The sequence below is a fragment of the Protopterus annectens genome, chromosome 6.part1 (genome assembly GCF_019279795.1).
Source record: "Protopterus annectens isolate FY-2018-M chromosome 6.part1, PAN1.0, whole genome shotgun sequence".
NCBI lineage: Eukaryota > Metazoa > Chordata > Ceratodontiformes > Protopteridae > Protopterus > Protopterus annectens.
This window is the reverse complement of record NC_056738.1, coordinates 61,231,131-61,253,330: the sequence shown is the minus strand read 5'-3', so window position 1 is coordinate 61,253,330 and position 22,200 is coordinate 61,231,131. Positions and strand designations below refer to the sequence as shown.

At 39.8% G+C, this 22,200-nt stretch overlaps 1 protein-coding gene across 3 annotated transcripts in view; it reads right to left on the bottom strand.

The window, feature by feature from the left end:
- The window catches only part of SPNS1 (sphingolipid transporter 1 (putative)), a 1,475,635-nt gene that overhangs the window by 1,175,020 nt on the left and 278,415 nt on the right, over window positions 1–22,200 (bottom strand). The window contains exon 1 of one of the 3 annotated variants that reach the window (XM_044075482.1): window positions 18,433–18,517. The exons of the other annotated variants lie outside the window; for them this stretch is intronic. Within the exon in view, the coding sequence (XP_043931417.1) occupies window positions 18,433–18,505 (73 nt within the window). The 5' untranslated portion in view covers window positions 18,506–18,517. Of the gene's footprint in view, window positions 1–18,432; window positions 18,518–22,200 lie in introns of those variants that run through there. 3 annotated transcript variants of the gene reach the window in all.

The window sequence follows — 22,200 nt, the reverse complement described above, 5'->3', positions numbered from 1 at the left end:
TGATACCTATGGAGATGGGTTTGTGTTTTGAGCCTTACCTAAAAAGGCACTATGGGGGTGACAAGAGCCATAGGGAATATCCAAAAGGCCACAGGTGATAAGTGAAATCCATCCCTAGCGAAGCATCATGTTTTGTCGAGCATGTCATCCCAGACTGACAGGCATTGTATCCTCTTTCACTGACACCAACACTTAAGCCAATTGTTGTAATTGATCATCTTGTCTCCATATTGTGGCCTCATGTTTGGTGAGGGTAGGATGATACTCAAGGTCATCAAGTTTGCATATACTACATGGTGGTAAATGCTGTTTAGCACTACCTTATATTGCTTAACACATGGCAATCATGCCTCAGGTGGTGCTGCAGGGCTGCCTATGTCAGATGCACATACTGCACTCCCTATACATGTTTGGAAACAGGTAGTGTCAAGTTAGGCATCCCTTTTACTATATTTGCGAGTCAGAGAGAGGTATCATTTCCAGGGTTCCTACTGAGCCAGTGTATGTGCTATGCGTTGCCTCTTTGCCAAGGCCAAGGCATACTGGGCACGCCTCCTTCTGCCTACTGGGGCAGGCTCAGGTTGTTCCTCCTCCGAGTCACGCTCTGCCTGTGATGGCCTTGGCACTGGTGGGGGGCTGTTTGGCCCAGGCCTATGCTGGTCCTGCTGCAGCTGTTTTCGCAGAATCATATTATGTAGCATAGCACATACCATGACAATTTGGGTACATGTAGTTGGTGAGTATTGCAAGGCTCCACCAGATGTGTCCAGGCACCGGAACCGTGACTTGAGCAACCCAAACACACGCTCGATTACATTTCGTGTTTGTGCATGTGCCTCATTATGGCATTCCTGTTCAGGTGTGTGTGCGTTTCTGATGATGGGTGTCATCAGCCACGGCTCCAGTGCATAGCCAGCATCCCCCACTAAGTGACCATGTGGGATGTTCCCATTGGTAAATGTCTGGTACAGCTGCGTCAGATGCCAGATATGGGAATCATGGTAGCTTCCAGGGCAGCCAGCACACATATTCATTATTATGCCCTGGGCATCACAAACGACCTGGCAGTTGATGGAGGGGAAGCCCTTGAGGTTAATGTAGGCCTTACCCCGCTCACCAGCTGGTGCTTTGATGCGTATATGCGTGCAGTCTATTGCACCCACTACCTCAGGGTATTCTGCTATTTGCTGGAAGAGACGCATATTGCTGGCCAATACCTCACGAGAATTGGGGAAATATACATGATCACCAACATGTGCTCACATGGCATCCAGGAACTGGTGCAGTACCCTGGATGCTGATGCCTGTGATATCCCCATCATATCACCAGTTGGTCTCTGAAAGGTACCTGTTGCTAGTATTCTTAGGCCAACACATACCTTGGTTTCCACTGGGATGGGTTCCCCTCTGTTGGTTCTGTGTGTGAGGCGTGGCCTGCACAGCTCAACAATTTGCTGCAGGAGGTCTCTGTCCACTCTATAGCGCTCCACTATCTCCAGCTCATGCAACCCCTGGTAGGTGACCCTGGGCCTGTACACTCTTCTCCGTCTCCTCACTGTGGGTTGTCCGGCAGCATTTGCATTGTCACCACCCTCAGCGTGTTGCATATGTCGCCTTATAACAGCAATGGCAGCCCCTAGCATTTTTTGTCTGAGTGTAGCTTTTTCAGTTTTCACTTCTAGTAGCTTACTCCAGTGTTGCAGTGTCTCTTGAGAGAGACAAACTGCACTGTTGTTTGCAGAGATTTAAGTGCTGGGCTAGTGTTCTGCCTGTGTAATTGCCTGATTCTGATTGTTTGTACCTGCTAGCTCTACTAGTATTCCCTGGTAGCTTCCTACTATTTGTTGTGCTTCCTTTTTCCTTTCTGTTTCCTCAGGGGAGCGATGCACATACAAGCGGAAGCACACTCACAGCAGCTCACATGCACGCACACATGCTTAGATGGACTAAAACTTGCTTATTCGGGTTAAAACGTGTGCACACCAGCGCAAACATGCTTACAGGTCTTCCAACAGCCTTATACATGCTTACTCCAGCTTAAACGCGTGCACTCACGCTTCCACGTGCGCACTCTGTCTTACTCGAGTTTACAGGCGCGCACATACCCGCTCAGCAAGAAACTTTAGTGTTATCCATAGTATACACCTTCCATTTCTTGGCTTTCCCTGGCCTACCTGTTGACACACCTCTTTCCATGATGTCTAACTGACAGCTAACACATGCCACTGTGCTCCAATGAGCTTCACTACTTTCATACATACCCCCTTGTGATGTCACCTATCTCCTACTCTGTTCCTCCCCATATCCTACTCCTACACTCCACTGACTGTGCTCATTTGCTATGTAAAAGTGCGATTCACTATCCTAACACTCATTTACATAGGATTGCCTACTAATGCTTGGTTACATGTCTTAGACTGGGCTTCTCCCATTAGCAACCCCTACTCGGTGGCCATGTTGTCTTCAGCCTGTTATTCCCTTACATTGTCATTTAACAATTTTCATAAATTCCACATTTGTGGCTTTTATTGTCTTATTTTATGATTTTTATAGCGCACCCCGTTTGTGCGGCGCTGCACTACTCTTAAACATCGGAAATCGCTGAAAAAAAATTCTTTTTATTTTAATTTTGCATCTGGGAAACTTTCCAATGGCCGTATATTTGGCCATTGGCATGCTTCCTCAACCATATGCAACCTTTATTTGGAGCTGACAAGGCTCCATTGTGCTATTTGCAGAACGGTACTCAGTTGTCAACTGAGTACATTTCTGCAGCTAACACGTCTCCTACTCGGACAGGTTTGTGCTTCCTGGATCGCAAATTTACCTCATTTGCATGCCTTTCGGCTGCAAGTGAGGTAATTTGCATATCCCAGCCCTGTCCATGTAGGAGACGTTTTAGGAGCTCTCTTACACGCCCCTACAGGCTGTTCCTGGATCGCTCGTCGGGCATGATGGCTGCATGGAGTCTTACTCTACTCGTAAACTCCGTGCAAGCCATCGTGAATCCGGCCCTATATCTTTTTCAATGTTTGGCTCATCTACAATTAATGTTGCTATGAGTTCCCTGATCTGACGTAAAACGATAAGTGTATTTATGACCCAGTTTTATTATATTTCTCAATTCTTGTAGCAATTTCTCCTTATGTCTATGGATATCCCAGACAGTATATTCTTTGATTAAAGAATAATTTGAGAGGTTAATCATTTTGTTATTGAGTCTAATGTTGGGATTCATATGGACTGGTTGAAGAAGGCGGAGGGTTTTTTCCAGCTCAATGTATTTTATTAGATCCTGAAAGAGCTTGACCCTTTGTTTCAAAATACTGTTTTTGGAAGAGTTTCTTAAATTTATTTAAGAGAAAGGGATGGCTTTTGGGTTGAAATTATCACTTCTCAAGCGGTTGTACCATATTTTAACCCATGATGGGTACCAGGTGTCTTTCTTCGGGTTGAAGTTTGAAATTAGGATAATTCTGCTTGCACAAATGATCCAGTAGTACAATCAAAAATCTGGCAGACTTAACCCTCCTTTTTCTTTAGGGTATATTAATTTTTGATAGCTTTTCCTGATTTAGAAAATCACATAAACTTGGCAAGTTCTTTATTGATTTTTTGAAAGAAATGATTTGGGATGGCCAAATTTGAGGCATTAAGCTGGTATAAGAGTTTAGGTAACACGTTCATCCTGATAATTGTTGCTTTGGATAGCAAGCTTAGATTCAACTGCTGCCATCTGTGGAGATCTTGCAGAGTGTTTTCTCTCACTTTCATGAGGTTGTTTTGATACACGAATGAACAGTTTGTTCATATTGTATCCCTAAGTATTTAAAAGAGTATTCTATTTTGAATGGAGATTCCAAAAGTAGAAATTCTTTATGATGTAGAGGATTAATAGGAAAAATAAGTGACTTCTTTTGGTAAATTTTATAATTCGAGACTTTCGAAAATGTGTCAATTGTATTAATTATTTTCTTTATATTTGAAAAGGGATGTTCAAAATATATATTTAAATCATCTGCATATGCAGCTAGGCTTATTTTGGTATTCATGATTTTAGGGATAGAGAGAAATGTGGCTCGGGATATGTTTAGCAAAAAATGCTCAATATACAGATTGAAGAGGTGGGGGGAAAGAGGCCATCCCTGTCTAGTTCCATGTAATATTCTGATAGGTTTTGACAAACTTTTGTTAATATAAAGGTAAGTAGAAGACTTATGGTTTTAATTAGGTTAATGAACTCTTTGGGGATGTTGAATTCAGCGATTGTCGCAAATAGGAAGTTCCAGCTTACTCTGTCGAATGCTTTACAAGCAAAAAGTATTAATCCATATCTCAGTTTTTTTTTTCCATTTTTGGTAAGGTGTATCATAGCATCTAATGTTAAAGTGTTATCCCAGGTCTGCCTATTTGGCATGAATCCAGCTTGCTCACGGGAAATTATATAGGGCATAACGTTTTTCAGTCTCTCTGCTAAAACCAAGGACAATATTTTAATATCCACATTAATTAAAGATAGTGGCCTATAGCTATGTGGGCTAGATCTATCTGTATTGTTTTTAGGTATAAAGATTGTCTTGGAGTTATTAAGATAGTAATCAGATATACCATTCAGTTTAATGTAATTATATACTTTCAGAATAGACAGTTTTTGGTAAAATGTTTTACATAATTCTGAACTATAGCCATCTGGGCCTGGTGCATTACCTAGTTTTAGTCTCTCTATGACATCAATTACTTCTTGTTGATTGAGAGGGGCATTTAGAATCTCTATGTGGTTTTCATTTAATTTAGGGAATGCAATACTTTTAAAGAATCCTGCAATTTCTTCAGTTGAAGGTTGTTGGGTACCCAAACCATATAATTCTGAATAAATTTGATGAAATATTTCTATTATTTGGGTGTCTGTTTTATAGACTTTATCTTGATGTTGAAGTAGCGATATTCTAGCTGTTTCTTGTCTGTTTGTAATTTTTCTAGACAGTACTTTAGACAGGAATTGTACCCATTCTGAGTATTTAGCTATGCATCTTAGTTTATGCAGGGAGTAGTTATGTTGTTGTAGTTCAAATAATTGTCTTTGTGTGCTATTTATTGATTCTTAAATATCAGAGTTTGGTTTGAGTTGAAGGTTTTTTTCCAGTTCTATCAATTCAGCCACTAGTTTATTTTTTTTACCAACCTTTTAAAATATGCGGCTTTCTGAATTAGTACCCCCCCCCTCAGTTGTGCTTTGCAAGCTGCCCATTGGACATCATATGGATATTGGTGCTTTCCATATTCTTTTCCAACTCTAATAAAATGCCCGATACCTCTCAAACCACCTCTGATTTATATAACAGATTATTTAAAGACCAGTTATAATAGTTTCTTATTCTTTTCAGTAGTTTATCAGGAGTAGTTATTTTCAAGGTAATTGTTAAGTGATCTGATAAATGCCTTGGTTCAGTGGAGTATTTAATATCACCCGCTGCAAAAGTCACTGAAATGAAGAAAACATCTATCCTTGACCAGGAATTGTGGCATTTAGAACAGTATGTATAAAGACATTCCCTCTCCTGACCTTCACCAAATGAAATAGAATCTATTAAACAAAAGTCAACCATAAGTTCCCCCGGGTGATAGACGCTTGTAAGATTTGCGAGAGGGGATTACTGGTACCGTCTAAGCCTGTAATGAATCAAAACTACATTGCAAAGTATGTTTTCCAACTTGTTCGGCAGAATGCATTAAATTCTGTAATTCTTTATTTTCTACACAGTCAGGAATCATCATCATTTTCTGTTTAAGCAGTCCAATAACATGTTGCTGATACTTTAACATATGAAACTGGCAGTTTAAAGCCCTAATGGCCAAGGTTGCAGAAGTGTAAACCTTCTTACCCTATATATCCAGCGCCCTGGAGTCTCTATCAGAAGGGGTAGGATTTTTAGCAGTAGAAGCCTTAATGTCCTTGGGCCCCTGTGAAATAGTCTCTAGATCTGCAATAGGATTTTTAAAAAGGAACTTGTGGGACTCAGGGACCATGTAGTATCTGTCAGGTTTTCTGAGAGCAGGAGGCAGGGAATCAGTGGCCAAACTAGATACCAAAAAAGCATCATCAACAATGTCTAGTACAGGAGGAATAGCTAAAGTCCTATGCTGAGGTAGGAGAAGGAAATCCCTAAGCCTTTTTTGAATCAGAAAATTCCTGGCTTTCCCAGTGGAAATGCTCCCTTAGAGTATGTAAGGTTTCCCCAAAAGAAAAATCCTCAGGAGGAGAAGCAGAGGGAATAGAGTCCTCTGCATCAGAATCTTCATAAGTAGATAAGGGCAAATCCAGATCATCAGAAGAATCAGAAAAAACAGAACCCTGACAAAATATTCATAATCAACTTCAGTCCTAGGCCTCTTAGAAGGGGGTAGAGTTATTACATCTTCAGCCATTCTTATTTGTTTTTTAGGCATAGAGGCCTGAGGATGTGGCCTGGGCGTCGGTTTTTTAGACATGGATCGAGATTTAGGCCCAAGTAAAGAAGGAGGCGTAGATTTAATATGCAAGTCCGTAGGCCTGAATACACCCTCAGAAGTCGGTACCTGCACAGTGGCTCCGGTCCCATCCAAGGTAGAGACATCCGCGGGTTTCATAGATGAAGCATCTTGTGGCATATCGGACTCCGAATGGGTCTCAGTAGAGGCCTGCGAATCAGAAGTAGCAGGTATCAAGGGCTGCGAAAGCACCTCACTGAGTACCGGCAAACTGGTGACTGGCTTAAGAGAAGCGTTGTCGGCAGTTTTGGACCTCGGCGGCCTGTCTCTTTATCTTTGCGTTTTTTCGGAATCCCGGACATTTCTGGATAATGAAACCGAGAACTGAAATATTTAGAGGCGAAAATATACTGACGACGGATAGTGCGCCAATTAAATAAAGCACAAAACCGACAGCAAGGTACATCTTGGTCAAGGCCTGGGCAAGGAATACAGTATGAATGAAAATCTTTATGAGGTATTTGCTGTCCACAAGTAATGCAATTATTAACTTTTACTGACATCGGTAAGGAGCAAGAAAAAGTTTCCCCAACGGGGTACTTAGCTTTAGTTAAAGACTTTGGTTCTGAAACTCGAAAATGAAAATTTCGGAAGTCAGCCGACCGGCACTTGTGAACTGCTTCTGCTTCGCGCACCGCATGGCAAGAAAGACTGATGTAATGACATCGGCTGCATGTTTTATATCCCTGATGACCTGACGTCATGGAAGAAGGGACAGCAACCGACGCAGGACCCAAGACTTTGTTAATCAGTCCGACTGAGGGCTACCCAAATGTAATGACTGCAATAGTGAAACACGAAGAACATCTATGTTCCAGTCTTCACCTAGTATGTACTCATGGTCAGGGAACTTACATAAGATATTATATATTTCTAGGATGAACGCTTGTTGTTTCTGACATGGACCACAGACATTGAGAAATAAGCTTGGTTTTCTTTTGGATGAGTTTGAGGTTATGAAATAGCACCTGCTACCCTTTTCATCTGAGTTATAGTCTGAGATTGGTTGCCTATATGATTTTTAAATTATAATAGCTGCACTCCCTTTATTTAGTGTTATCCCCAGCTGCAATTATTGCTTTAATCCATTTCTATTTAAGGCTCCTTTCCATTTATCTCTAAACATATGTGCTTCTTGTATAAAACATATATGTGCTACTGATTTGAAAATTAGGTGCATCAACAAATTTTTCTTATTTTTATATTGCATCCCCCTCACATTCCATGAATAGTACAGTTGTGTATACTTACTATAAATGTAGATGTTCGAGTGTATTCACTGTTGCAGTCATCACATTTGGGTTATCCCTGCCAGGGTAGCCCTCGGCTGGCCCAAATACCAGAGGCTTAGCATTTCTGCGTTGGTTGCTGTCACTTGAGGACTGATGTCAGGTCGTCAGTAGTATAAAGTAAGGCAGCTGACGCCATTACATCAGTTTTTCTTGCCCTAACCTGTCAGGAGCCTCCAAGTAGGAGACCAGGCTCGGGTGGAAGAACCCCACCAGTGGAAAATAAATACCAATATGTCCCTTGTAAGGAAAGAACAATAAGGAAGAATGGTAATAAAAGGAGAAAAAGAAGAAAGGGAGATGGAGGGAGGGGAAACCAGGACTGTAACAGTGAATACACTCGAACATCTACATTCATGGTAAATGTACACAACTGTACTAAGTTTTTCATGTTTCGCTGTTGCAGTCATCACATCTGGGTTGATTCCCATTGCTGAGGAAATGGGTGGAGGCAGTCAAGGAAACTAGGGACTGGCTAGGATGCCCTGCAAGACTGCAGAGGCAAACCTTGCCCTGGATTTGGTGAAGAGAGGCAGGTGGTAATGCTTGGTAAAAGTGTGAACAGATGGGAGGAGGCTTTCCATACTGTTTGTAGTAGAAATGGATGCAGTGTGCTATCCATTTGGAAATGGTGTGTCTGGAGATGGCTTTGCCTTCTGTCCCTGTAGCAAAGCTAACCAGCAATTGATCAGACTTTCCGAAGGATTTAGTGCTATCTAGATGGAATCTGAGCTGTCTGCGCACATCTAGAGAGTGAATAATCCTTTCCTCCTTGTTCTGGGGATTAGGAAAAAAAGGTGGACAAATGAATGGATTGGTTGAGAGCCACACTGGACACCACCTTGGCCATGAAGGATGGGTTAGTTCTGAGGGATACCTTGTCTGTATGGAAGATGATGAAGGGCTCCACAGCCATGAGTGCTTGCAGCTCAGAGACTCTTCTAGCTGAAGTGATGGCCAGAAGGAATGCTGTTTTCCAGGAGATAAATTTTAGCTCTGCAGAAGAACCTGGTTCGAAAGGGGGCAGGGTGAGCTTTTCCAATACATAGGTTCATAGGTAGGTACTAGGCTGTCGGCCCAAGGGCCTATGTAAGCCTAGCCAACAAGGTTCCCTGGCTTGTGCCACCCAAGAAAGTTATTTTCCTGTGCCACTGTCTAGCAGAGACACAGAAGTGATCCCCGGGGTGTATTTCCTACTTCCCATCCACTCATCAAGATTTTTCTTAAAGAGTGCTAATGAAGAACTTTGCTTGACATAGATGGGTAGCCTGTTCCAGAGTATGGGAAGTCTCTGGGACAGGAATCTATCCCTCCAACATGTCCTGTTTATTGGGGTGACAAGGTTTAGGTCCCTAGAGTGTGTAGCTCGGAGGGTTGGGATTTCCTTAGGTGTAGCATGTCCAACAGCTCTGGCTGACAAAGCTAAGGTCCAAAGATGGTGTTGGTGCCCTTCTGGATGGCCTCAAGTTGCTAGCCCCTCTTAGGAACTGTTTGATCAAAGGGTGTGAGAAAAGGGGCTGCTCAGTGTGAAAATGAGAAGAAATAGCAGAAGCATTTTTTATAGAGGAGAAAGAGAGCCCACTGTGTAAATAGGTCAGCTAAGTAATCCAGGATGAGAGGGAGGGAGGGCTGTGCCATATTGGCTCCCTTAGCCTGGATCCAGGTGCAGAACCTTTTCCTGTTATCAGCATAAGACTTTCTGGTGCTAGGGCATCTGGCCTCATGGATAACATCCAGAACCTGTTTACTGAGGTTGGCAGATTGGTTCGGGGTAAGGGAATAAGCCAAGCTGCCAAACTGAGTGTCTGCAATTGGGAATGCATAAATTCCCTTCCCTCTGGGTCAGAAGGTTTGGAATCTGAGGAAGATGCCATGGAGGCAGCGGGGACAGGCTGCACAGTAAGGGGTACCAGTGTTGCCGGGGCCAGTCTGGAACTATAAGAATGGTCCTTGGTGTTTCCTACCTTATTTTGAGCAGTACCCTGGAGATGAGAGTTAGGGGAGGAAAGGCATATACCGATAAATTGACCCAGGGGAAGGACAGGGCATCCACTTTCCAAGCCATGCAGTGATGCTCCCTGATGGTTGGTCTGGGAGGCAAACAGGTCGACCTTCCGGGTTCCCCAATTCTGAGTTATTAGGGTGAAGGTACTTCTGTTGAGTTGCCACTCGTGTGGGTCCAGAAGATTCCTGCTTAACTGGTTTGCTACAGAGTTGAGAGCCTGGTAGGAATTGTGCTAACAGGTGTAGTTGGATGGCAGAGGCTGTGTGCCAAAGGGTCATGGCCAGCCTGCATAGAGGGTAGGAGGGAGTTCCTCCCTGCATGTTGATGTACCACATCACAGTGGTGTTGTCTGTTTTGATCACGAGAGCCCCTGGAAAGAGAAGGGGCTTAAAAGCTATCAAGGCATGCTGCACAGGTCTCATCTCTTTTTGACTGATGTGCAGAGGGATTTGCCGTGGGCTCCATTGGCCCTGTATGCACATGCCGTCCAGGTGTGCACCCCAAGCATGGTCTGAAGCGTCTGTGGTGAGGGTCTGGGTGGGGCGAGTTGGGGAGAAAGGCAGTCCCTTGTTGAGGGAGCATGCTGTTGCCCACCAAAAAAAAAATTTTTCTGAGGCAAAACATTACAGGTAGAAGAGTTTTCAGGTCTTGAGACTGTTGACACCAAAGGCACTTTAGGTACCACTGAAGTTTCCTCATATACAGTCTGGCATATGGAATGACTAGTATGGAAGATGCCCTGAACCCCAGAGCCTGCAGGATCTTCCTTGTAGATAGCTGGGGCCTAGTGGCTAGTTGAGAGAAGTAGGTTGTCAGGAAAATTTGTCTCTCTGGTGTAAGGCATGCCATCTGGGATGCTGTGTCCAGACTTGCTCCCAGGAAGATTATCCTGTGGGTAGGCACCTGCTTGGATTTCTTTTCATTGATTGTGTACTCTAGAGAGGTTAGGAGGGTCTTTACAAGGGGCAGGTGCTTGAGCAGCTTTTCCTGGCGGTCTGCTTGAATAAAGCAGTCATTTAAGTATGGGTAAATATGAATACTTCTTTGTCTGCAAAAGGCAATGGCCAGAGAAAGACATTTTGTGAAAACTCTAGGAACATAAGATAATAGATATAATAACATCTATAAATAGATAGATAAGCCAAAGGGAAATGCAGAGAACCGAAAGTGTTGAGATCCGGCCCTGAAGCGGAGATATTTCCTGCATGATTCCCTGATAGGAATGTAGAGGTAGGCCTCTTTTAGGTCTAGGGTGGCTAACCAAGCATCCTTGGAGAGTATAGGTAGCAGCTGCTGAAGGGTGAGCATTTTGAATTTTGGGATCACCAGGAAGGTGTTTAGAATGGATACATTGAGGATGGGGCGCCATGTGCCCTCTTTTCTGAGCACCAGAAACAGTCCTGAGTAGAAATCTTGGCCTATCTGTTCTGGAGGAACGTACTCTACTGCTCTCATAGAGAGCAGGGAAAGGATTTGGTGGTAGATCTGAGAACCCTTTTGGGGTTGGAAGGGTGGGGAAGGAAAATTTTTATCACACTGAGACACAATGTTCAGAACCCAGTGGTCCTTGGTAATGGTGGCCCATGTGCTTGAGTGAAAGGAGAGTTTTCATGCTAGAGGAAAGTGAAGGTGGGCAGAGGGCAGGGGTGGAGGACGTGAGGCATTGTGAGTTCTTACCATAAGGGGGTGGCTTAGAACTTCCTGGTTTTGAAATGGAGGTAGTCCACTGCATTACCTGTGGCTGCTGTCTGGGAGTTCTGTTTCCACGGGGCCTAGGCTGGGCTGGTTTACTGGGAACAGGAAAGGACCAGTGTTTGGAGGGACAATGCCTGCTGAACCTAGGGGGCTGGACCTGCAATAAATCCTTAACTGGTTGCATAGATTTTGCTTTTTCTTCCATCTTTTTTAAAGCCTCTTCTGCCTTAGTGCCAAATAAGTTATCTTTGTGCAAGGGGGCATACAACAATTTAGATTTGACATGGTCTGGCAGGGGCTGCTCCTTAAGCCATGAATGACTTCTAATGACAGATCCAGTGACTGCTGCACTGCAAGAAGCTTCTAGGGTGTCAAAACCACAGTGCAAAGTATGTTTAGTTACTTGACTTGCAGAATGCATTAATTCTTGTAAATCTTTAGATTCTGCCCAAGCAGGAAAGGAAGACATTTTTTGTTTAAGGAGTTCCAGGGTATGTTGCTGACATTTCATCATATGGAACTGACAATTTAGTGCCCTGATAGCAAGAGTAGCTGAGGTGTATACTTTTTTACCCCATCTGTCCAATGCTTGGGAATCCCTGTCTGAGAGGGTGGGATTCTTAGCAGAGGTTGCTTTAATTCCTTTTGGCCCTTGAGGAATGACCTCGGTAATACCTGTCTGGTTTTCTGGGAGCTGGAGGAAGGGCGTCAGGAGTCAAGCTGGATTTGAGGAAAACATCCTCCACAACATCCAGGACTGGGGGGACGGCCAAGGGTCTGTGGTGTGAAAGATCTAGGAATTTCCTGAGTATCTTTTTAGACTGAGGGTCGTCCTGACTCTCCCATTGGAAATGCTCTCTTAAAAGTATGCAGGGTTTCCCCAAAGGAAAAACCCTCTGGGGGAGAGGCTGAAGGAATGGAATCCTCTGTATCAGAATCTTCATAAGTGGAGAGGGGTTGCATGTCTTCATATTCAGATGCATCAGATTCAGACAAAGCTACAGAGGATATATCTCTTTTCCTTTTGGAGGGGGTAGCTTGGCTTCCCCTGATCAGCATGGTAAGGTCTTCCGCCATTTTAAGCATTTGAGACTGAGGCAAGGTAGCAGGTGCCTGAGAGTGGGTCGTCGGGTTCTTGGGTGTGGTTCATACCCTAGGCCTAAAAAACTCGGTCGTTTGTGAAAGAACTGTAGTCGCGAAAGAAGACGTCAGTTTGTGTCGAAATTCGGTAGTGCAAAGGACTTCTTTGGAAGTCGTGCCTACTCAGCAGCTCCGGACCCATCCAAGGTAGAGACAATCGCAGGATCCTTAGTCAAAGAGCTTTGTGGCATACCAGATTCCGAAAGGGTCTCGGTAGCGGCCTGCAAATCAAGAGAAGTGGGCATCAGGGGCTGCGAAAGCACCTCACTGAGTACTGGAGAACTGACCACTAGCTTAACGGAAGTGTCGTTGGTAGGTTTGGACCTGTGTCTCTGTCTTTATCTTTATGTTTTTTCGGAAGACCTGCTCTTGGATGGCTTACCGAAGCCATATCGGAAATAGAGGACTGTATGCAAAAATATCTGGCTACAATAAGGGCCCGACAATGGATAGTTCTGGTGTTGAACAAAGCACAGAAGCGACAAAGTGATGTTGTAGTCTGGGCCTAAACAAGTGACGCAGTAAGAGTGGAAGTCCTGGTGTGGTATTTGCTTTCCACAGGTGAGACAATTAACTTTTTCTGGCATCGGTTAGTGCACGAAAAAAGGATCCCCAATGGGGTACTTAGCTTTAGAAGACTTCAATTCAGTAGACGAAAACTCAGGTAGCGGTCGACCGGCACTTGTGCTAACTGCTTCTGCTTCGGGCTCCACGGCAAGAAAGACTGATATAACTGTGTCGGCTGCCTTACTTTATACTACTGACGGCCTGACGTCAGTCCTCAAGCGACAGCAACCAACGAGGAAATACCAACTCTCTGGTATTTGGGCTGGCTGAGGGCTACCCTGGCAGGGATAACCCAAATGTGATGACTGCAACAGTGAAACACGAATAACATCTATAATCCACATTCCCAAGATTTAACATATGAAGTAAATGTTTCTATTTTTGATTTTTGATATTTGTTCTGTAAGAGTCTCTAAATATTTTTATTAGTTGTAGAAAGAGAAAAAAAGGAAGACAAAGAAAAAAGAAAAAATCCTTGAACACCAATCCTGTACCTACCCACCAGCCCCTCTTGACTGAAAGAGCAGGAGAGAAAAAAACATGTAACCTATAAAGAACAGTCTAACTTTTCTAACCATTTTGTAAATCTAAAACATATATACATTACTAGAACTCCTGCTAGATTAGTCATCCTTTTCCCTTCTTACATTAAATCCCTTCTCCTCCTAGTTGAAGATACGGCCACAATAGTATTTTATGCTCATACAATATTATTATTAGCACCTGTGATGGTAGTATTCCATATGTGGCAATTCCACACTCAGTTATGTTACCTAGGAATACGTTAGTTCCAATAGGTAAAATGGATAGTATAGGAATTCAACTTTCAGGCAAAGCCTGATAAACATTAAACAATACTTCTGAATGTAATTGGGGAGGATTCAAAGTCTTGACATGAGCGTCACATTATAGGACCACTATTAACAATAGGTAGGGCTATGTGTAAAATTTCCCACTCCTAAATTATTAGAAGCAGCTGTATCAGAGCCAATAAAGAAATTAGATGGTGGCATAAGCTACTGCATCACTAAAGTATCGAATATCTTAAACAATAGCTTAAACAGTTTGTTCTTACAATCGAAACATATACCATGTATTAACTATCAAAACACACACTAAAAACAATACAATTTCAGTTTTCTACTTTTTCTATGTTTCAGTTATTTCATACAGAAGGAGTATGACACTTCTCCATATATCAATTTCTGTACGATAAGATTATTGATGGTGCAATTCCATTCCTTTCAGTAAGAATGTGACTAGTTAGTTTGAAAGTTCCCTTTCTATACACTAAGTGCCAGTACATATATGACATGACTTCCCTGTATTAATTACAGTCATATGTCACAGTCTGCAGATTTTCTTTTACACATGTAATGTTGGTAGCAATTTACAAACTCTATGTTATTACCAAATGACCCTAAAGTTATAAGCACTCAAAAAAAGATGGAAAGGCTAATCCTTTAGTTTTTCGAATATAATTTTCGGCCTTGAATGATTAAACAAAAACATAGGAGATATGATTTGTAAAATAGAAATTATGCATGATGTAGTCCGGGACTATCTGATGCTATAAATGAGCCCTACACCTTCTGTGAATTACTAAATTGATTTTAAAATTTGAGTATTAATAGTAACATTACACAGTAAGATTGGACACCCTTTGTTAAGAGCCTTAAAGTAGCTGATAAGGAGCTGGCTGGTGGCAGTGATAACTACCTTATAGTCTGAGCAAAAGAGGGCATAGCTAGTAGACCTATGCCAGCCTTTCCCAGGTGTGTGTGTGTGTGTGTGTGTGTGTGTAAATCAAACCTCAAAGAGTGCGTGTGTCAGCTACCTGGGCAGTGACACAAAGCATTATTTGGACAGAGGGGGTGCTGGAGGTCTTGGCTTGGCCACTCATCTGAGATCTCAACTGTATAGCTATGCCAGTGGGGAGTCATACTGCGGATCGGGAGAAACCATTCCCAGACTGACAGTATGCTTTTAAGGGAAATTGTACTTGGTGCAGAGAGCTGCATCTGGAAATACTGTGTGTGTAACTTGTCATCCTCTCAGTGTACGTCCTGCACTGGTGCTAGTGGTCAGGATTGAAGGTCCTTGATTACTGGTCCAGTGGAGAAACATTACACAGCCCTGATGAAAATGTTACATATCTGTAAGAAAAATTATACAAGGGTAACATGTTCCATGGACCTGAACCTTATTTGTGAATCTAACAAAACCTGGTGCAGAGACAGATTCGCATCTCAAAGGCTACCTCATCTACAGAATAAACTTCTCCTCTTTATAAAATAAAGCATGTCCTTCACTCTCTTCATGTCCCTTATGGACAATGGCAGTCTGTAAAATGACTTGGGGCTCCAACACGCGAAGATCCACTACCCTGATACCACCCCATCCCATATCTGGGGAATTAAGATACAATATTGTCATAACATGGATATTGGATCCGCGGTGGTGGTGCTGTGGTAGCATTGTCGCCTCACAGTAAGATGCTGTCCGGTTCGATTCTCAGCTAGAGCGTATTCTGCGTGGAGATATGAGTGAATGAGCATACCTTCGTTGAAGGTTGTGTGTCAGGGCTGATAGCTCGGCACGTAAAAATTAACTGCCAATCATTAGCGGACAGGAGTTCCACTGTGGCGACCCCTAACCGAGAAAAGCCAAAAGACACATTGTCATAACATGGATATTATTGGCTAAGCTTGTAAAGGCTCTTGTGCCATTAGCCTAGTAATCACCTATGAACCTAAAACTCAGATTAGTTCTCAAAGAAACCCTGTCCATATGGAAAATGAGATAGGGCTGACTCACCATAAGCAACTCAGATACCCTTCCTGCATACCTCAGAGCAGTCAGTAAAACTAGTTTCCATTTTAGGAACCTCAAGTCAGCCAGATTAGTTGGCTCAAATGGAGCAAGTGATAGCTTCTCTAACACAAACTTAAGAACCTAAGGACAGGCCATCAGTTTTCTTAGAAGTCTCTTAAGCAAAACCCCTTTCAACAAAGTTTTAACATAAGACTGCACTGAAGGAGGAGGATCCATATGTAGATATTCAAAATGGCCAATAAATGAACCCTGACAGAGGAATAAGAAAGGCCATAGAGTAGCAACTCACACATCTAATTTAAGACCAGAAAACAACTAGCCCTGAATGGGTACTGGTTATATTGTTGGCACTTACTAGAAAACCTTTTCTATTTGCTAATATATAATTTTATAGTAGCTGGCTTTCTTGCCTCCATAAGTAGCTGCTGCACATCCTCAATAAGCAGTTGCCTAAAAGGAATTAAGGCCCTATCTTCCAAGCAGTCAACTGATGTTGACTGATGTTGGGATGTATTAAATACCCATGTTCTTGTGTGAGTAGAGCCAGTCTGTGAGGAAGTTTATAGTAACTGCCACAGAGTAGAGAGAGGTCTTACCTTATAACAGTAGGGGGGGGGTCTGAGGTAAGAAACATACTAGCAATCTCCAAAAGCACAAATGTCTGCCCTTAACACACACAGTCTACACAAATATGTAGAAAACAAAGTTACAAAACTGAATTTACACAGTTTGTTGACTAAGTATTCACAACATAAAAATCCCCTGACAAGATGAGAAAGTCATAGATATACAATCCTAACCTAAAAACAAAAAAATAAGTACTCATCATAACATTCCATCTGTGTTGTCTACTTTCATTCTTGCAGGTTCGAATCCAGTTCTCGGTTCAGACTCGTCCACTTCTTCCAGCTTGTGAAACGCTGAAACTCTTGAGCTCCTCCCTTAACCCATAATGCCGTAATCACCTAACATACCTCAGATCTGCTCGCTGCCCCTTATACCTTCAAATCAGTAAGAAATTATAACATAACAGGATCTGGGACTCAAACAAAGGAACAGCAGTTCCACCAGCATCTTTTGATCTTTCCAAGAGTCAAACAAGGAAGGCTGTTGGTGGGAGGGAAGCTGAGGAAGAATGAAAATGGACAACACAGATGGAACGTCATGGTGAATACATAACTTTAACTGATATCATCATTTTCATTCTTTCAATTGTTAAGACAGAGTCCCCAACTACCTAAATCCCGGGAGGACTCTAAGGAAGGATGTTCCTGACCACTGCTGTGCCAAAGACTGCTCTTCCCCTACAGACCAGATCCAATCTGTAATGAGCAACAGAGGTATAAGGATTAGCCCAAGTTGCAGCTGCACAAATATCAGCCAAGGAAGTTCTAGATAAAAAGGATGAAAAAGCTGCCACTGATCTAGTGAAATAGGCTTTTGGTGGTTTTGGTAAAGACAAACCCTCTTTTTTATATACAAAAGTAATGCAAACCAGTCAAAAATTTGGCTAAAGTTACTTTAGAAAGTGGTTTGCCTAATTTTGATTCAGAAAAAGAAACAAGTAATTGCTCTCATTTTGTCAAATTTTTTGTTCTGTGAAGATAAAAACATAATTGTCTGAACATCCAACAGGTGTAACATATTTTAGATAACAACAGTTATCTAATGTTGAACATCTTGGCTTACGTTGTTACAGATATCATTGGTATATTAAGAGATGTTCATGAAAAAGAAAACAAAGTGTGTGTGTGGGGGTGACTAATATGGCTAACTGAAAGCAGCAACTGGTGAAAGCTCTGTGACTGAAAACTCTTCCCTGATAGAAAATAATCAAAAAACTGAAATTTGCAGATACTTGTTAGCTAATTTTATTCACTAATAATAGAAAAAAACATCTAAAGCTTCAAGTTCTTCAAAAGCTGCAATTTTCCTGTCAAAATTTCAACAATTTGGTTAAGAGAGAAGAAACGTCAACATTAGCCACTCAAGAAATGATACTCAGGATTCTTGTGTTTAAAAAAGACACCCAGTCAATAATATCTAATATACAGGATGCTTTGCTTAAAATGCACAAACTGGATATCAAAATAGAAAGTTTCAAAGAAGAGATCAGAAAGAAGATGGAATATTTAGAAATTCTTATGAAACAACAAAGTGTACAGATCTTCAGTACATAATCATAATGTAGAATAACTGAAGGGGAGGTCTCAGACTGAATTTCTTTTAAAACAAAATAACTGGCTCACAGACAACGTTGATTGCTTAGAAAACAGACAAATAAAATTAGACTTTATGGTATGCCTGAAAAGTATATGGGAGACAATATAATAAACATCTTAACAACCTGAATACATAACACATTAAATCTACCTGAAATGTTATCTTCTGGAACTGAAAGGGCACACAGATCCCTTGGAACACCTGAAGGAAAACTCGCCATCATGCTCAATTACGGTTAAATGTCAACATTAAAAACGGCATGGCCCAGACCACCTATTAAAATGGGTGAAAATGTGGTCAGAGTAGACAATGATGATTCCAGTAAAGTAAAGAGTAAAATAAAATCCTGCCTGCCACTTATCATTAAGGCCACTTTGGTGTTTCCTGCAAAAATCAAATTATTTCTTTCTTAAGAAACTAAAATATTTAACACACTGGAGGAGGCATTCACTTTTGTCAGCAAATGTAAAATCCTTAATAATACTGAGGAAATAGATGCTTGAGAAATAAAATGATGTTTAAGTTGTGTCAGAATGTTAGATTCTTGCTTGCCTTACTTCCCACCTTGAATTGTTCTGAAGAAACCCTAGGTCAAAGTTCACTACAGATGTCTGTGAAAACAGAAAGGAACTTTCGTGTTCTTCCTTCATTTTTCAGGTATATATGTGAAAAATCTACTCACTAACATCTTTTTTGTTCTTAGAAGTGAAGAGACAAAAGCTATACTAATGTTTTTATTGAGCTGTTGACATATAATTTGCTTACAATTTGCTGAATGTTAATAGCTTACACTGTAGTGCTATTAAATCAAACTGTATATATTAATGGAAAGAAGTACAGTTTAGATGTTTGCTACTAATTAGAACAGTTTAAAAGAATTAAGAAGAATGAGAAACTTAAGAGGAAATTAACGGTTACTGTGTGCTGTGAATTGTCATTTTCACATGCTGTAATCAAATTCTAATGTCAGAATGTGAAGCATATAAAGAACAGCAGTTCACAATGGCTAAAAACATGCATTCAAATTAAACAAACAGGAATTCTTTCATATATTGTCAAGATTGCTTGAAATACTAATATTAATAGGAAGAGTAATCATCTTATGAATAATAGGCATACATGTACTATAATCTCCAATAGATAGCTAATGATTAAATACCTCTGATGCAATATTTTAGAAATAAAAGCTGTATAGAATATGGTAGAATATTAGTGGGCAAATAAGACAGAAAAATAAATATATTTACATAACAAACTGCTTATAAGAAAGATGTGTATTACATATACCTCCATATGGCAGAAATGTGAATGTATACAATCTCATATAATTTACATAGAAAATCATATAAAAATATTTGGAAATATCCTGAAAGCTGAAATTTGAAGCTTGTTCATGTAAACCTTAAGTTTAACCTCAAGTTATGTAAGTTTTTTGTATAGTGTATGTCATTAGATTCACAAATACTACCTCTAATAACTCATTTCATAAGCCAGTGCTGAAATTTGAGTGTTATGTTGGTGAATCGGTACATCCATTTTGAGAGAGAGTAAAGCAGATTTTTCCATAAGTTTGGATCTGGGAAGGGAGAAGGGAATTTGAATTAAACACGTTGTAACTTCTGAATATAGTATAGACTGCATTTTTTTAACTCCATAGAAATAGCAAGCTATCTTTGACCTCAGTAATGTACATATTTTTATGAAATAGTTTAATAAGCTAAAGGATTTTTAATTATTTTAATATTGAGAATATTAAGTATTACACAATTTTCAGATATAGACACGTGTACTTTTAAAATTAATTCAGAGCTTTTATTAGAGCTATAAGATATGTTTATATTTTTTAGCACGATGAACATATATATGCATCGATTTTCCTTTGGCATAATAGTTTAGTATAATAAGATTATCAGTCACCTGTAAGGTTACAGATATTCTCTCATCTCTATTCAACTGATTTATTTAGAGATTTAGTTAAAATAATGTTGAATAAGTGAATAATTTAGGAAAATTTAATGGATAATTGCTACTATTAAATAAATAGGTATATAATTTACTGTCTGTTGGATTATTTAATATCTATGATTAACATAAAAGGATTATTAAACTTTTACACAGTAATGGGTAGAACAGTTTTAAATGGTAAAATATACAACTAAATTAAGTATCTTATTTTTAACATATATATTATTTGTAAATCACAGTAGCTTTTTGCTAGTTTATTATGAATTTTTAGGTATTCGTAGGTATAAAAATAGTAGTCTGTCTAGCTGAAAGGTAAAATAAAAACTTGGTATCCATGGTAGGTTGTGTTTTATAAATAATATATACAGTTACAATTGTAGACTCTTTTTATGAGTTTTAGTAGTTTAGTTTGCAGAACTGTGGAATGTTAAGATAGTGTTGGAGGAATGTATTAGTCTCTTATATACAAATTAAATTAATATGACAGATACATTTATCATATCTTTTAAAAAATCTTTTTAAATACACAATACAGATAGGTTTAATCTATTAGCTATTAAATATACAATATAGATATTTTTACTCTATTAATGTAAATGGATTAAATAACGGCAACAAAAAGAAATCATAAATAAGATATCTAAAATTAAATAGAGAAGACATTATATTATAGCAAAATACTCCCGATAGATAAACATATAAAATATTTAAATAACTTAAGTTACAAAATGTTATCATCCGCTTCTTTGAACCAAAAGAGGACCAAAACATTTATACTTTGGAGAATATCTACTGTAATGCCTATGGTCATGGAATCCATTAATGATTCCAAAGGAATTTACACATTTGTAATAAATATAACAGCAAACTCTTTAAAGAAGATAATTTCACTTGATCGCTGGAATACGCATAATAGTGGTTAAAGATCACTTGAACTTACTACAAAGTCATTAGAAGTATAATTTAAGTCTAGCAGAGAATTTAAACTGCATATCTAGTTAAAAGATAAAAGTGAAAAGAAGAAAGCTAAAATTCTGGCATCAGCTAAAGCACTAAACAGTTAAATTAATAATAAGGATTTAGTTGATTTAATAGCAAAAGCAGAAGATAAGTCATTGTTCTTCATTCATTATTCTTATGCACATGGGACGCTAACTAGAACTGACAGGATTTATGCTTCTACATATTTACTTAATAAAGTGAATTATTAAAACTATTCCTTGTGAATTATTTTACAACTATTCCTTGTTTTTTTATATGATCATAACACACAAAGTATTAATACATTAATGGATACAAGGAAACTTCATATTATTTATAAAATCCAACTACATGAGATGAAATTAAAAGAATAAAAAAAAATTCTTAATTTGTTCCTCAAGGTAACATTTATCTTTGAATAATAGTGGTCAGGTTAGTAAAGTCATATGATGGGACTCCTTAAAATGAAGAACGGGAAGATGGGCTAGTAACAAAATGAGAGAGTGAGATAGAGAGTTGTTAGAAGTACAAGATGAAATATGCAAAGCCAGGTTTGACCAACAAACAAATAAATTAGATAATGCTAAAGTCATTAAAATATTAGTGACAAGCTATCAAACAGTTTTAATGCATAGTTATGAGATGACTTTAAAAAAATCTACATAGATAACCCAACAGAAGTAAAATGTTAAGCAAAAAAGTTCAAATTAATAATTTCAGATATCCTCACACTAATATGCTTACTTCAGAGGAAATGCTTAATAATTTAAAAAAATTCCATGAGGATCTTAACAAAAATAAAATAATACTCCTGATGATAATAAAATTGACAAGTATTTAAAGAAAAATGTTACTAATAAACTTAATGACCAACAAATTTCTCTGTTGACTAAGCTTATTACCCTAATAACAAATAAAGAAGCTTACAAAAGTGGGAAATGATAAAGCTTCAGGGTTAAATGGTTTAAGCAT